Source organism: Hyaena hyaena, unplaced genomic scaffold, assembly GCF_003009895.1.
Source record: "Hyaena hyaena isolate Hyena2069 unplaced genomic scaffold, ASM300989v1 scaffold_123, whole genome shotgun sequence".
NCBI lineage: Eukaryota > Metazoa > Chordata > Mammalia > Carnivora > Hyaenidae > Hyaena > Hyaena hyaena.
Window position 1 is genome coordinate 1,258,757 of NW_024080756.1, and position 16,669 is coordinate 1,275,425.

General features: G+C 39.3%; 1 protein-coding gene across 3 annotated transcripts in view; it reads right to left on the reverse strand.

The window, feature by feature from the left end:
* Window positions 1-16,669, reverse strand: part of PDSS2 (decaprenyl diphosphate synthase subunit 2) — a 260,475-nt gene that overhangs the window by 110,066 nt on the left and 133,740 nt on the right. For 2 of the 3 annotated variants that reach the window (XM_039237440.1, XM_039237438.1), the window contains exon 3: window positions 11,244-11,315. The exons of the other annotated variant lie outside the window; for it this stretch is intronic. In XM_039237440.1, coding sequence (XP_039093371.1) covers window positions 11,244-11,315 — 72 coding nt within the window. The remainder of the gene's footprint in view (window positions 1-11,243; window positions 11,316-16,669) is intronic. 3 annotated transcript variants of the gene reach the window in all.

The following is a 16,669-nucleotide window of genomic DNA, read 5'->3' on the forward strand; positions in this document are numbered from 1 at the left end:
CAGATGCAGCTGGTTTGAACCTTTGGCAATCTGGGCTTACCCCATCTTTCTGTCTGGAAGATGGCCCACCTACCTGGGAGTGCAGAAGAGACTTAAGGATCCTGAAAAGTGCCCCCAACCTAAGGACAGGAAGAACGGAGAAGCCTGGGTCCCTAATGACTTACTGCTCTGAGAGTTATACCAGCTCTGATATGCCCACTTCTGGACTTCTTGTCTAGATAAACACTGCACTTTTTTTTTTAGTGTTTATTTATTTTTTGAGAGAGAGAGAGATAAGAATGTGAGCAGGGGAGGTACAGAGAGAGAGGGAGACACAGAATCTGAAGCGGGCTCCAGGCTCCAAGCTGTCAGCACAGAGCCTGACATGGGGCTCGAACCCACAAGCTATGAGATCATGACATGAGCCGAAGTCGGTCACTTAACTGACTGAGCCACCCAGGCATCCCATCACTGCACTCTTTTAAGCTACTGTTGCCAGAGTCCTATCCCATGTAGCCAGATAGCTTCGTGAAAGAGATGGTTAATAAAAATTACACCACAAAAGATGGTAAAGATAGTTTATGTTCATATTTCTAAACTCTGGTTTCATTCACTTAATATTATCTCTTGTACATCATTTACAAGCAGAGAATCTCCTTTTTTTTTTTTTTTAAAGAATCTTCTTGTTCTATTTAACATTTCTATAAGAGGTTCACTGTGTAGATGTGCCATATAACCTTTTTCTTTGCCATACAACTTTTGCTGCCATAGGGTGAGTGATAAATACATTTTTGTATAAAGAATTTTTAAGACTCAGCCCATGTGTCACTTCTGTGATGTTTTCCCATACTTTCCCAGAGTTAACTCCTTCTGTGCTTGAAAGCCTTTGAACATAGCTGTCATTTATTATACTATCCTGCAATTATTTTTTAGCCATCTATCTTCCTGCTCCCTCTCTCCCTCACTACACTGTAAATTACCCTATCCTATTTCTCTAGGCTGCCTATAAATATTTGTTAAATGGATAACTCTTTAATTAGCAATCAATATTATAAAGGTATAGGGGATTATTCTCATCCTTAGTTTCAAAAGGGAAGGATGATATATACTAAAAAGGTTCATAGCATCAAAGTGACCCCAAAGGTCAATTAGCCTCAATTAGCTCCTTCCAGGGATGGATGAGTGATAACTACCTCACAGGAGTCAGGTTTGCTGATAAATAGTTTTAATTATTAGAAGTTGTTTTTTATATTAACATGAAATCTCTTAAAAATGTTTCATACTTTTAAGATGGTGTTAAAACAGAATGGTCAAATTGTGTTTCACTACATAGCAAGGGAGATAAAAAAAAAATGGAGTATTCTTTTTCTTTCTTACTCTACTTTTTTCCTTCTTTCTTCCTCCTTCCTTCCTTGCTTACCTTCTTTTTGAGAGATTTAAAAAAGCACAGAAAACTACAGAAAATAATACAATAAATAACTAATATTCCATTTAGAAATAAATGGTTTATAAAATAAAAAAGGTTTGGGGCACCTGGGTGGCTCAGGTGGCTAAGCATCTGACTTTGGCTCATGATTTCATGATTTCAGCATTGGTGGGTTCCAGCCCCGTGTCGGGCTCTGTATTGACAGCTCAGAGCCTAAGCCTGCTTCAGATTCTGTGTCTCCCTCTCTCTCTGCCCCACCCCTGCTCATGCTCTGTCTCTCTCTCTCTCAAAAATGAATAAACATTAAAAAAAAAAAAAGAAATAACAAACATTCACCCTTTGTCATTTTAAACAGTTTTTAAAGACACATTTTTAAAAATGTTTAATTTTTTTTCAGAGAGAGAGATTGTACATACACGTGTGTGAGCAGCGAAGGAGCAGAGAGAGAGGGAGAGAGAGAATTCCAAGCAGGCTCTTGCTGTCAGCACAGAATCAGATGCAGGGCTCAATCTCATGAATCATGAGATCACTACTTGAGTTGATCAAGAGTTGGTTGCCTAACAGACACTTAGATCAAGGGAACAGAATAGAGAACCCAGAAATGGACCCACAAATGTATGGCCAACTAATCTTTGACAAAGCAGGAAAGAATATCCAATGGAATAAAGACAGTCTCTTCAGGAAATGGTGTTGGGAGAATTGTACAATGACATGCTGAAGAATGAACCTGGATCACTTTCTTACATCATAGACAAAAATAAACTCAAAATGGATGAAACCCTAAATGTAAGACAGGAAGCCATCAAAATCCTTGAGGAGAAAGCAGGCAAAAACCTTTTTGACCTTGGCCACAGCAACTTCTTACTCAATACATTTCTGGAAGCAAGGGAAACAAAAGCAAAAATGAAGTACTGGGACCTCATCAAGGTAAAAAAGCTTCTGCATGGTGAAGGAAATAATCAGCAAAACTAGAAGGTGACCAATGGAATGGGAGAAGATATTCAAATGACATATAAGATAAAGGGTTAGTATCCAAAATATATAAAGAACTTATCAAAATCAACACCCAAAAAGCAAATAATCATGTGAAGAAATGGGCAAAAGACATGAATCAACAATTTTCCAAAGAAGACATCCAGATGGCTAAAAGACAAATGAAAAATGCCCAACATCACTCATAATCAGGGAAATACAAATTAAAACTACAATAAGATACCACCTCACACCAGTCAGAATGACTAAAATTAACAACTCATGCAACAACAGTTGTTGGCAAGGATGCAGAGAAAGTGGATCTCTTTTGCACTGCTGGTGGGAATGCAAGTTGGTGCAGCCACTCTGGAAAACAGTGGAGCTTCCTCAAAAATTACTGTTTGAAAAAAGATTTTTAACGTATTATTTATTTCTGAGAGAGAGGGGGAGAGAGAGAGAGAGCGAGCGAGCAAGGGAGGGTCAGAGAGAGAGGGAGACACAGAACCTGAAACAGACTCCAGGCTCTGAGCTAGCTGTCAGCACAGAGCCTGATGCGGGGCTCGAAACCACGAACTGTGAGATCATGACCTGAGCTGAAGTTGGACACTTAACAGACTGAGCCACCCAGACGCCCCAACTTCCTAAAAAAATTAAAAATAAAACTACCCTACAACCCAGGAATTGCATTAGGAGGGCTACAGGTGTGCTGTTTCGAAGGGACACATGCACTCCAATGTTTATAGCAGCTCTATCAACAATAGTCAAAGTATGTAAAGAGACCAAGTGTTCATGGACTGATGAATGGATAAAGAAGATGGGCATATATATACAATGGAGTATTACTTGGCAATCAAAAAGAATGAAATCTTGCCACTTGTAACGATGTGGACGGAACTAGAAGGTATTATGCTAAGTGAAATAAGTCAGAAATAAATCATATGAGGAATTTAAGATACAGGATGAATGTAAGGGAAGGGAAGCAAAAAGAATATAAAAACAGGGAGGGGGACAAAACATAAGACTCTTAAATACAGAGAGCAAACTGAGGGTTGCTGAAGGAGCTATGGGTGGGAGGAGGAGTTAAGTGGGTAAGGGACATTAAGGAAGACAATTGTTGGGATGAGCAGTGGGTGTCATGCACAGGGGATAAATCACTGGAATCTACTCCTGAAAACATTAATGCACTATACGCTAAATAACTTGGACACATATTAAAAGAAAAAAAAAAAAAGTCAGTTACCAAACTGACTGAGCCACACAGGTGCCCCAAATATGCATTCTTAAAAAAAGCTTTTTATCCCAGGAATTTTCAAATATATCGAAGTGGAAAATATAGCATAAGGAAGCTGTGTGGACCCTAATTTTGTTTCAGCTGCACCTTTCCCTTTTCTTTAAGATTATTTTGAAGTAAAGGAACATATCATGTCATTTCATCTGAAAATACTTCAAATATTCAATTTTTAAAATGCCTAAGAGCAATTATGGTTCTCGCTTACTAAATTATTTATTACTAAAAATGAAAAAGATCAGAAATTAATTACTAAATTAATTATTAATTACTTTGAGCCAATTAATTACCATATGCTGAGTACTTTATGTAATATAATTTCGCAAGCATAACAATAATGTAATGAATAGAATAATAAATAAAATAATGTAAATCTCACAACAGCTCTCTGAGGTAAGCATTATTATCTCTACTGTGCAGCAGGAATTGGGCTGGTATGCTAACTGACTTGCTCAAGTTCACACAGCTATTGAACTGCAGAGACACAAGCTTGGGGCTCTCTGATTCTAAAGCCCAGGCTTTTGCATATCAAAAGCAAACTAATGAAAATCCCAAATACAAAATGTACAAAATTCAGTGTTTTCTAAATACTTTAAGATGGTATGAAGAGTCATTTATTTAAAATCATGTCCTTTGAAGGTGCCTCAGTCAGTTGAGTGCCTGACTCTTGATTTTGGCTGAGGTCATGACCACACGGTCATTGGATCGAGCTCTATGCTGAGCATGAAGTCCGCTTAAGATTTTCTGTCTCTCTCTCTCTCTGCCCTTCTACCGTGCTCATGTAAACTTTTTCTCTCTAAAATAAAAAATTTGGGGGGTGCCTGGGTGGCTCAGTTGGTTAAGTGTCCAATTTCAGCTCAGGTCATGATCTCCCATTTCGTGGGTTTGAACCCTGCGTCAGGCTCTGTGCTGAGAGCTCAGAGCCTGGAGCCTGCTTTGAATTCTCTGTCTCCCTCTGCCCCTCCCCTGCTTGTGCATGCTCTCTCTCTTAAAAAAAAAAAAAATTAAATTAAAAAAATTTTTAATGGTTCAAATCATTTTCTGAATCTTAAAAGATTTTTTTAATTGGAAAACTAACTTTTATGATGTCCGAAGAATAAATTTGAAAATTTCAAAGAAAAAATTTGGAAAAGAAAACAAGAGGCCTGTCACTTTAGATTTTAAAGCTTACTATTAAATTATTGCAACTTCAAAACTTATAGTAGTACACAAGAAAAAACTAACTAGATCAGTGGAATGGAATCCAGAAAGAGATCCAAATATATTTGGAAAACTAATTATTTATTTTAAAGATAACATTTGATATTGTCACAGAAGAGATGGATTATTCCTATAAAAGATGTTAGGGCAAATGGCTATAGGTTCAGGGAAAAAATAATAAAGTTAGGTCCCTACCTTGGACCATAGATAAACATATATTTAGGTAGATTAAAGATCTAAATGTGAAAAACTATGAATTTAGGAAAACATTTGTATGACCTAAGGGGGAGAAAGTCTTGTAAAATAAAATGGGAAGTGAGGAAGCCATAATAAAAATAATGGATAAATCTGAGTAGCTAAAATGTACAAAATGTTTATTAACAAAATAAAACCTAAAAAGACTCAGGCAAATATAGACTTGAAATAAAGAATCTGCAACACATACAACAGACAAAAGATTGTATTCAAAAGATATGTGGAACTCACTGGACAAGAAATTAATCAGAAAAAGATAAACAGTTCAAGCGCAAAATAGGAAAAGATATGAAGGGGTAATTCCAGAAGAAATACAAATGGCCAAAACCCATATAAAATGAAGCTCAACCTCACTAGTAATTTGGAAAAGGAGTATTATAAAAATGAGATAATATTTTTAGTCCATTAGCTTTGCAAAAATGAAAAAGATCAGAAATGAGGCAAGCAGGCGATGAAGAAACATGTGGTCCATCACCCTGTTCCTCTGCTAAAAACTTAAGTAGCTCCTCATCTCACTCAGGGTGGATGCCAAAGTCCCTACTATGGGCACAATCTGCCCCGGCTCCTTTACCTCCTAACCTCTCTAGATTTATCTGTTAACCTCTTTCTTCCTCATTCACTCTTCTCCAGCTATGATAGATCCCTTGAACACACCAAACCTGTTCTTACCACAGGGCCTTTCGCCTTTCCTCTGTCTGTCACAGTCTTCCCTTAGGTATCTAACAAGGCTTGGTCACTTGCTTTTTTCAGGTCCCCGCAAAGTACATCTGCTCAGTAAGGCCTTCTCTGACCACTCCACTTACAACAGCAACCCTCCCGTATCCTCTTGGTGACAACCTTTTAACTAATCATAAGTGTCAAATACTAACTTTTGATAAATGGGCCAGACCCAAAGTTCCAAGAAATTCATTCAATTCAATGCAATGATTATGAAAACATAATGGTTTTCTTATTCTGCCATTTATTCGTGTTGATAACCGAAGTGCAGATGGAACTTTGAATTTTGAATTTATCAGGATCACAGCATCCAAAACTAATGTTTCATTCCTACATTTGGAAATGAAAATTCTAAAAACAGGCTACTGAACGCAAAAATTTCAATCACTGAAAGCAAGACAGCAAAGCTATAAGGCACCGTGAGTGTGAGGGGCAAATAGAGATTGAATCAGAGGTTCAAGGGCTGTAAAGACTAACCAGGTCTTACTCCCAGCTCTGACCACACAGACTAAGCAATCACTGACAGTACTGAGGGCTTGGTGTGTCTTCTAGAAAAGCTCACCTGACCTTCTAAGAGGACACAAAAAAGAAGCTGGTCTCATTCAAGTAAATTCAACACCTGAATCGATGTTAAAATCTTGCCATGCCATGAAAACACAAGGTGTAGAAGTGAGGGGGGGGAAAAGGACAAAAATCGTTAACTAGTATTTCAACAGAAACCTTTAAAGACACATTTTTCCAATATTCAGTAAATAATTTTGAATTACTAGTAGTTTTGCAGAAATATAATTTAAAAATAATCACAACTCAACACAAAGACTTTTCTCTCTTGATTTATTTCCAAAAAAACAAAGCTCAATAAATTTTAGATTTCAAATAAAATATGAATATATGTGTATATTTGAGAGAGAGAAAGAGATAGAGTGCGAGCAGGGGTGGGGCAGAGAGAGAAGGAGACACAGAATCTGAAGCAGGTTCCAGGCTCTGAGCCATCAGCACAGAACCCAATGTGGGACTCAAACTCACAAACCACAAGATCATGACCTGAGCCGAAGTCAGCGCTTAACTGACTGAGCCACCCAGGAGCCCCATTAAATAAAATTATATATATTTAAGGTACACAACATAATGTTTTTATAAACATATACACACTGAAATAATTACTATGGTGAAGCGAATTAACATATTTATGTCCATAGTTACTTTTTCCCCCTTTTTAAAAGAAAGCTTAGTATTGATGTGTTCAGTAATTAGTTCCCTCCATATCTGTCAACCAACCTACAAGGAAGCAAGCTGCCTTCAGAGGTGACAGTTATACCTGAGAAAGCAGAGGCTGTTCAGTAAGGAGTCACCACACTTATTACTAGACATCAGCCAACCCAAACAAAAGCGGTAATGCATCTTTTCATCACACACACACAGTAAATAAAGTCCTATTTAGTGCTCAACACACCTATGAAACTAGTAAAGCATAACCAAGCCAGGTAACCTACTGTATTTAAGAACATTTTTTAAAAAGATCATTTTGAATAATTAGACACAAACGTGACAGTCAACACATAATTATGCTGCAGGACAACAGAATGTTTATTATGAGCTGGGAGAGGGGTAGCTAACCATATCTGGTTTCTGAATATAGTTTAAGATGGGCTGTTTTCTGCCAGAGACACAAAGAGAAAGCCAAGCGAGGTATCCTTATCTAGGTCTCTAAAAGTACTTTTTTGGTTTGGATATCACAAAAGGGGTTAAAAATACTTGAGACTCCCAAAAAAGCCTAACAAGACATCTGGGTGCTGCGGCTGTCACTGTCAGGGCAGCCCTTGGAGGGAATGCCCATATCAATTCAGTTTATCAGATGGACAGCTGATCAACATTAAACAGACTTGCTCTGGGCAGAGTAAGCTGAGCTTCCTGACATGAATTCCAATGAGAGCCCTCTGCACTCTACCACCGAGCTCTGCCATTTTTTACTGTTGCAGCTCCCTGGACATATGGGAATCCCTAGTGATGAGCACATAAAGCTGCCTCTAACTCAAGTGACGGCTCATTTCCCCTGGCTGAAGGCAGACATTAATATCCTGAGGAGATCAGACCCGCCTCTCTGACCCCCATCTACCGAAGCAAAACGACTGTCCTATTTCTTCATTTAATAAGCTTTTAATGAAGAAAACCAAAACCCCCTCTCTGACTGCAGCACAGTTCTACATGAAAAGGTTATACAAATACATCTGATTCTGTGTCAAAGTTTTCCAAAATATGTGTCTCCCTCCCCACTGAAGTGTAGATTGTCACTCGCCCGCCCACAGAGCTCATTCTTTCTGCTGCAGCCCAGGGCTTCAGTTCTCTGCTCCAATAATTATGAACCGTCTCCACGTGATGGCAGGTGGAGGATTAAAGAGCTGATGACAAAGAGTACGCTGGTGTTTCCATTTTCATGACAAACCTCTTTCTTCAATGGTTCATCATGGAGCTATGAAAACCGCCTCAGGCACAACCAGACTGGGAGAAATGGCAGTCCAATGACAACCCAGATAGCACCCAAGGAAAGGCTTCCGAGCACAATCAGAATACGAGAAAACTAACAATGTTTGGTGAACTGGAGTTGGCATACATACTCTGATTTTAGGAGGGATAAAAGGAAGGGTACATGATGGCAAGTGAAGATGACAAGCAGAGTTTCACCTGTGAATCATGGCTCCTGCTTAAAAATAAGGGGAACCTGAATCATTATTGAAGTTCGGCGCTGAGCCCGTTGTCTATTGCCAGGGCTCTGTGAGCTATGAATTGTTTCACGAGAGGCTAAAGTTGGAATTTTCTCTCCTTTAGAAAGCAAGTATGGGTGAGGAGAAACGTAAAGGCTGCATGTTAACTGAGACAGAGGAGACACTGCAGGAGGGAAATGTCATTCGGCAAACACCTCTCCAACTAAAAAACAGGAGGCAGTGATGGGCTGAAAAGGGAACCTTGGTAGGCTTCCTTGGACTATGGAGCATGTCTGAGGCTAGAAAATGTGAAGGAAAGGTGAGCATAGAGGGGCAAAGATCTGTTTCCTATGAAAAAAGTGTCAAGGAATACAATGTACAGTGATAGGCTTTAAATTAGATCACTTACACTGCTATCTGATCAATTTAGGTATCAAGAGTCATAAGAATACTAGCTGTTCCCCGAAATATTTTACCAGGTCTTTCTTTCTGTGTCTAAAAGTAGAGTGGCTCCCCAGCACATTTAAACTACAGACAATAGGGGTGCCTGGGTGGCTCAGTCGGTTAAGCGTCCAACTTCGGCTCAGGTCATGATCTCGTGGTCCGTGGGTTCGAGCCCCGTATCGGGCTCTGTGCTGACAGCTCAGAGCCTGGAGCCTGTTTCAGATTCTGTGTCTCCCTCTCTCTCTGCCCCTTCCCAGATCGTGCTCTGTCTCTCTCTGTCTCAAAAATAAATAAAAGTTAAAAAAAATAAATAAATAAACTACAGGCAATAAAAGAAAGCCGCGGCAGGCACTCAGTGTGCAGGCTAACACATAGTTCATAACCTACTAATATCCCAGATATTATTATTTTTTATATAGCATCTCACTTAATCTTCACCAAGTTTAGTTGTTAAGCCAATTTTATAGATGGAGGAAATGGATTTCCATAGGGGGAAGGAATGTCAGGGAGTCTCTACAGAAAATATTATCCAGGAGAGGCAAAAGACATACAATCTGACCATTAAAGAAAAGAGTATTTAAAATCAAATGACATTTCCAAACATCTCTTTAAACAATCAGATCCTACAAAATACTCTTGTTACCATGCATTAAACTACTTTCTTCCTTTCTTTTTTAATGTTTATTTTTGAAAGAGAGACAGAGACAGAGACAGAGACAGAGAGAGAGCACACACGAGAGCATGAGCGGAGGAGGGGCAGAGAGAGAGGGAGACACAGGATCTGAAGGCGGCTCCAGCCTCTGAGCTGTCAGCACAGAGCCTGACCCAGGGCTCAAACCCACAAACTGTGAGATCATGGCCTGAGCTAAAGTCAGATGCTCAACTGACTGAGCCACCGAGGTGGCTGGTACGAAACTCCTCCCTCCCTCCCTCCCTTCTTCCCCTCCCTCCCTTCCTCCCTCCCTGTTTTAAAGTAGACTCCATGCCCAGTGTGGAGCCCAACATGGAGCTTGAGCTCATGACCCTGAGATCAAGCCCTGAGCTGAGATCAAGAGTCATATGGGGTGCCTGGGTGGCTTAGTCGGTTAAGCGTCCGACTTTCGCTTAGGTCATGATCTCACGGTTCGTGGGTTCGAGCCCCACGTCGGGCTCTGTGCTGACTGCCAGCTCAGAGCCTGGGGCCTGTTTCAGTCTGTGACTCCCTCTCTCTCTGACCCTCCCCTGTTCACGCTGTCTCTCTCTCTCTCTCCTAGAAATAAATAAAACATTAAAAAAAAAAAAAAAAAGAGTCATATGCTAACTGACAAAGGCACCCAGGTGCTCCAAAACTATTTTCAAACTACAGATATGGCTATAAAAATTCTTAATAGGTTATGAAAGGCAATTTTATCTTTTTCCTCCAAACAGCTTTATTGAGATATAATTTACATCTCATAAAATCCATCTGTTGTGAGAGTACAATTCAATGAATTTTTAGTATTTACAAAATTGTGCAACCATCACTACAATATAATTTTAAACTTTTGTCTCTAAAAAAATAAACCTTTTGCTCATTTAAGAATTATTCATTTAGGCTATTTGTCTTGATTTTCATTTTAATTTTTTGTGTGCTTGGAATTTTTAAAGAAATTAATTACAAAGAGCAATATAAAAAACAGAAATGTCTACATCCTTTTACTGAAAAAAATATTATAATCTGTGGTAAATATCATAATGGCCATGTGAAAAGTGACAGGTCAATTGCATGTCCAAAAGTAACGCTTGTTTTTAAAAAATTGACTGTACAGTATTACAAAGGATCAATGCAGAAATGGTATCCATATATAACTTTCAAGCAAATTACTTAAAAGGCAAATGTATACCATTGTTTATTCACCAAAAATAAACCTTATTACTTTATATTCATATCTCACCCCAGGCATCTCTTAAGTTCTTATTTATTCTTTGGTGTGTTTTTTGTTTACAACCACAGATACAAGAGAAAATGTTCAAAAGGCTGCCACAGCCTTTCAAGGGAAGGAGATACACACATACAAAGTAATGAAAAAGTCTGTAAATCATAATTTAGATGCTATTAAAAGGTATCTCTATTCATTCTTTCAAATTATATCACTTTATTTAATTCCAATACGGACTTAATGTGTGTTCACTGGGATGGAAATCCATGACTACTGATATCAAGTGAAATAAATGTGTCATCTAAATTTCTTTTTCACACAAAAGTGATGTAGGAAGATTAAAAGGTGAGATTAAAACTTACCTTTTAAAAACATCACAACTATTGCATGGTCTACTTAGAAAAATATACAAGTCCGATGAGAGCATACCTTTACTGTAAAACAAAATCGAAATGACATAAAAGTATATAGAGATAAGCTGTTCAGTATGGTGGTCACTAACCATATGTAGCTATTAAGTACTTGAAACATTGCCAGTCTGAATCCAGATGTGCTATAACTAATAAAAATTCCTTACACAATTTTTAAAAAATATTTCAGTAATAATGTGCTTTACATTGATGACATGTTGAAATGATAATATTTTAGATATATCAGTTTAAATAAAATATATTATTAATATTAATTCTACTCACATATTTCCTATTATATTTTTAGTGTGGCTACTAGCAAATTTAAAATTATATTTCTATGGGACTCCACCAGGTTCATCACCCCTCCATCCTGCTTCCTTTCTTAGAAGTTATCTCTATTATGGCTTAACATATTCTTACAGACTTTTGCTATATGTTTTTAACATGTTTATAAACATATACCAAATGCATTTATAAACAGAGCAAAAGCTATGCATTTTCCAATAAAAATGAGTTCACAGTATACATACTGTACTATAACTTGCTTTATTCACTTCATATAGCTGGAAGAATTTTGTCACTATATACAGGACCACCCAAATCTTTTTACTGCTGGATATTTATTCATGGTATAGATGTACCATAATGTTCTCCAGACCCTATTAATAAATACTTAGGTCACTTCCTATTTTTTCTTTTCTTATCTGAGAGCGAGTGAGCAAGTGAGAGAGAGGCAGTGGGAGAGAGAGAGAGAATCTTAAGTAGGCTCCAAGCTCAGCACAGAGCCTGACGCAGAGCTCAATCCCACAACCCTGGGATCATGACCTGAACTGATTGAGAGTTGGACGCTCAACTGACTGAGACACTCAGGCACCTCATAGGTCATTTCCCGTTTTTCTTTTTTTTAATGTTTATTTATTTTTGAAGAGACAGGGCATGAACAGGGGAGGGGCAGAGAGAGCTGGAGACACAGAATCTGAAGCAGACTCCAGGCTCTAAGCTGTCAGCACATAGCCCGATGCGGCACTTGAACTCATGAACTGGGAGATGGAGACCTAACTGAAGTCAGATGCTTAACCGAGTAGGAACCCAGGCGCCCCAGTCATTTCCTATTTTCTATTACTATAAACAATGCTGTAATGAACATCCTCATACATGTATTTATGTGCATGTGTGGGAGTATTTTTGTAGGATATATCCCTAGAAGTGAAACTACAGGGTCAAAGACTATGTCACTTAAAATTGTGTTATATATTTCTAAATGGGCTATTCTCTTTTCAAAACAAAAAGATAAATGATCTGGCTTGTGACAGTCTATAATTTCTCCATTTCTCTGAAATGACTAGAATTAAGCTTCATGTCAGGGATTTGGTAAAGAAAAACAATTTTAATTTATGTCCTGAAGTCAGCCCAGACTTAGCCAATTGATTATTGTGGTGGGTACCTTTGGGGTGATTGCCTTGATAAAGGTTCCATTTCTTCTGGAAATGCCACCCCACCATTCCCCCCGAGATGTCTGTTCTATATGACCCTCAGTTTCTCTTCCCCTGGCTGAGTGACCCAGAGCTGAGTGGCCCAATCAAGGATACTCGGATTCTTTCTCCAGGAAATCTGAAATGTAGGGTGGTCAGGGAGTTGCTAAAGGCAATGCTCCAAAGCAGCCTTTATAAACTTCAGGTATTTGTGTGTGGCTTTCGTCATTTCTGCATACACCATAGGTACTTTTACGTACAAGGTTTTTTTCTTTACATCTTTTCTTTAAATTTAAATCTCTTTTAGGATTTTGTCTGGAGATACCACATAGCGAAGAGCTAAAGAATGCAGATTCTGCAGCCACACTGCCTAGATGCATAGCCCAGCAGTATGATCTTTTTTGATTATTTTTTAAATATTTATTCATTTTTGAGAGAGAGCGAGCGAGCGAGCACACGTGGGGAAGGGACAGAGAGAGGGAGACAAAGAATCGCAAGCAGGCTCCAGGCTCTGAGCTGTCAGCACAGAGCCCAACACGGGGCTTGAACTCATGAACCATGAGATCGTGATCGGAGCTGAAGACAGGCAACCAACCGACTGAGTCACCCAGGTGCCGCTTTCAGCAGTGTGATCTTAAACAATTTGCTCAACAACTCTCAGTGACCAGTGCTTTCATCTGTAAAATGCATGTGTCAGTGCTGTACGGTTAAATGACTGTATATATAATTCTTAAAATAGTGACTTTACATAGTAAGTGCTCAATAAATATTCTTACTGCTTTTAAATCAATTCAACTTTCTATTTAAATAAATCTTTAGAGAAAACTTTACATTCCAACTATATGGCTGGTACAGGTCAGGAGTAAATTGCCTACAGAGTAGCAAGACAATAACCTGCGGTGACAGAGTCATTCATTATACCACCATAGGCAGAGTATGGGGGAGGGGTAGAGAGAGAAGGAGACAACAGTATCTGAAGCAAGCTCTAGGCTCTGAGCCGTCAGCACAGAGCTTGATGTGGGGTTCAAACTCACGAGCCATGAGATCATGACCTGAGTCAAAGTTGGATGCTTCACCAACTGAGCCACCCAGGTGCCCAATATACCACCACAGGCATCTCTTACAAGGTCATCCCAGGCTTGGCATAGACCACAAGTCTCCTGGGATTCCTGACGCCTCCCTTAGTGATGGGCAATCCTTTCCTGTCTCTCTAGTCCCATCCCCACACCCTACCCCTGACCAGCCCTTGAAGTTCTATAAATCTGTAAAAACTCACTGATCTTGACTAAAACATTTATGTTACAAATGAGGGCCCAGTATATCAGAAAGGTCTACCAAATTATGTAAGGTTCTATATGTTGTAGATATAAGAACTAAAATCCAGATGCCCTAATTCACTTCCAATGCTTTTTCTTCTACTGTCAATATATTTATTTATAAGGTATTTATAAATACCTTTTAAAAAATATTTATTTGTTTATTTTTTGAGAGAAAGAGAGAATGCAAGCAGGGAAGGAGTAAAGAGAGAGGGAGACAGAATCCCAAGCAGGTTCCGCGCCATTAGCACAAAGCCCGACACTTAACCAACTAAGCCACCCAGGCACCCCCTGAAAATACTTATTTTTTTCATACTGAGACCTTCTCAAACAACAACAAAAACTGCTAAATATTTCAAATAATCTCAGTGTTGTTTACCCCCTTTTCAAAATGAGAGGAAACCAAGGCTAGGGCATGGGTGGGAGGAGGCAAAGTAATTTATAAGACTGCAGCTCATTAGAAATAAAGCCAGAATTTAAAATCAGTGCTTCCAGGGGCTCCTGGGTGGTTCAGTTGGTTAAGCACCTGACTCTTGGTTTTTGTTCAGGCTATGATCTCATGGCTCATGGGTTCGAGCCCCTCACTGGGCTCTGTGCTGACAGTGCAGAGCCTGCTTGGGATTCTCTCTCTCCCTCTCTCAAAATAAATAAATAAATTGGGGTGCCTGGGTGGCTCAGTCAGTTAAGCACCCGACTTCGGCTCAGGTCGTGATCTCGCGGTTCGTGGGTTCAAGCCCTGTGTCAGGCTCTGTGCTGAGAGCTAGCTCAGAGCCTGGAGCCTGCTTCAGATTCTGTCTCCCTCTCTCTCTGGCCCTCCCCTGCTCATGCTCTCTCTCTCTCTCTCTCTCTCTCTCTCTCTCAGAAATAAATAAAACATTTAGGTGCGCCTGGTTGGCTCAGTCGGTTAAGCGTCCAACTTCGGCTCAGGTCATGATCTCATGGTTCGTGGGTTCGAGCCCTGCATCGGGCTCTGTGCTGACAGCTCGGAGCTTTCTTCAAATTCTGTCTCCCTCTCTCTCTGACCCTCCCCTGCTCACTATCTGTCTCTCAAAATAAAATAAAGACAAAAAAATTTAAAAAAGAAATAAATAAAACATTAAAAAAATAATAAATAAATAAACTTAAAAAAAAAAACCCAGAGCTTTCCAATAACAGAACTTACTGTTTAGATAAATTTAATTCATTCTAAAGTATAAATGATTCATGATTATTCCCAAAGATTCTTTTTTTTTTTTTTTAAATATTTTTATTTATTTCTAGGAGAGAGAGAGACAGCGTGAGCAGGGGAGGGTCAGAGAGAGAGGGAGATACAGACTCTGAAATAGGCTCCAGGCTCTGAGCTGGCAGTCAGCACAGAGCCCGACGCGGGGCTCGAACCCATGAACCACTAGATCATGACCTAAGCGAAAGTCGGACGCTTAACCGACTAAGCCACCCAGGTGCCCCAATTATTCCCAAAGATTCTAATGTGGAGAAGCAAGTTAAGAACAAAAGGGCAGTGGATACTTGAAGTGGTCGATGATCAAGTGCTATGGGGAGACAGGGACTCAGAAAATATATCTACCACCTTGCTACAGTTGAACTTGGCCCAACCACTGTGCCTTCTCTTCCCCCAAACTTATCTCCTTTCTCCTGTGTCTAAATCATGGCATCTCATCTTGGTCTTCTGGATCCATAGTTCTCATCTCTACTCCTGGGAGAGGTAAGTAATATGGCCTATGAAAATGCGACAAAATATGCATACATTTAAAGAACATACATTTTAAAAAATAACTGATAAGATGCACTCTAAAAAGAGAGTCAAATGTGTACAAGGTTCTGCCACTCCTGTATTTCGTGAATGCCCCTGAATGTGCCAAGCACTGTGTTTGGTGCCACATTTACACCATAGACCCATCAGATTCCCGCTCTCAAGGAGCTTAAAGCCTGGCATAGATTAAAAAAATAATAAACAGAGACATATGAAAAATGTCCCCTGTTCACCTCAGAAAATATGTTAATTTTGTAAAGGGGTAAAACTACATATCCGGTCAGCAAACATTTTATTCCTGTGTTCAAATGAAATACAACATAGCATCTTAATAAGTCTGGATTTAAAGAATTAAACAGAGAACCCGAAGCTCATCTAATAGAATTCCAACTCACAGACAGATACTTCTACTCCCTAAGACTTTTGTTTTGTTTTTTGTTTTTGTTTTTGAGACAGAGGCAGAGCACGTGAGCAAAGGAGAGCAGCGAGAGAGGGAGAGAGCGAATCCCAAGCCAGCTCTGCACTGTCAGTGCAGATCCTGATGTGGGGCTTGAACTCATGAACTGTGAGATCATGACCTGAGCTGAAACCAAAAGTCAGAGGCTTAACTGACTGAGCCCCTACTCCTTAAGACTTTTTTGTAAACAGGCAGTTGAGAGTGTGGCTCCCTACACTGTTGTGCTCATTCTGACTAAACTGTGCAATGTCTAATTTTCCAAGTAATCTGATCTTTTTCCATTTCTTGTGGGTTTTATATTGCCACTCATGCCTTTTTACATTTCCACATTTAATCATCTTGGCCTTCTGTTTCCATTATTGTCTTCTCTATGCATTGGT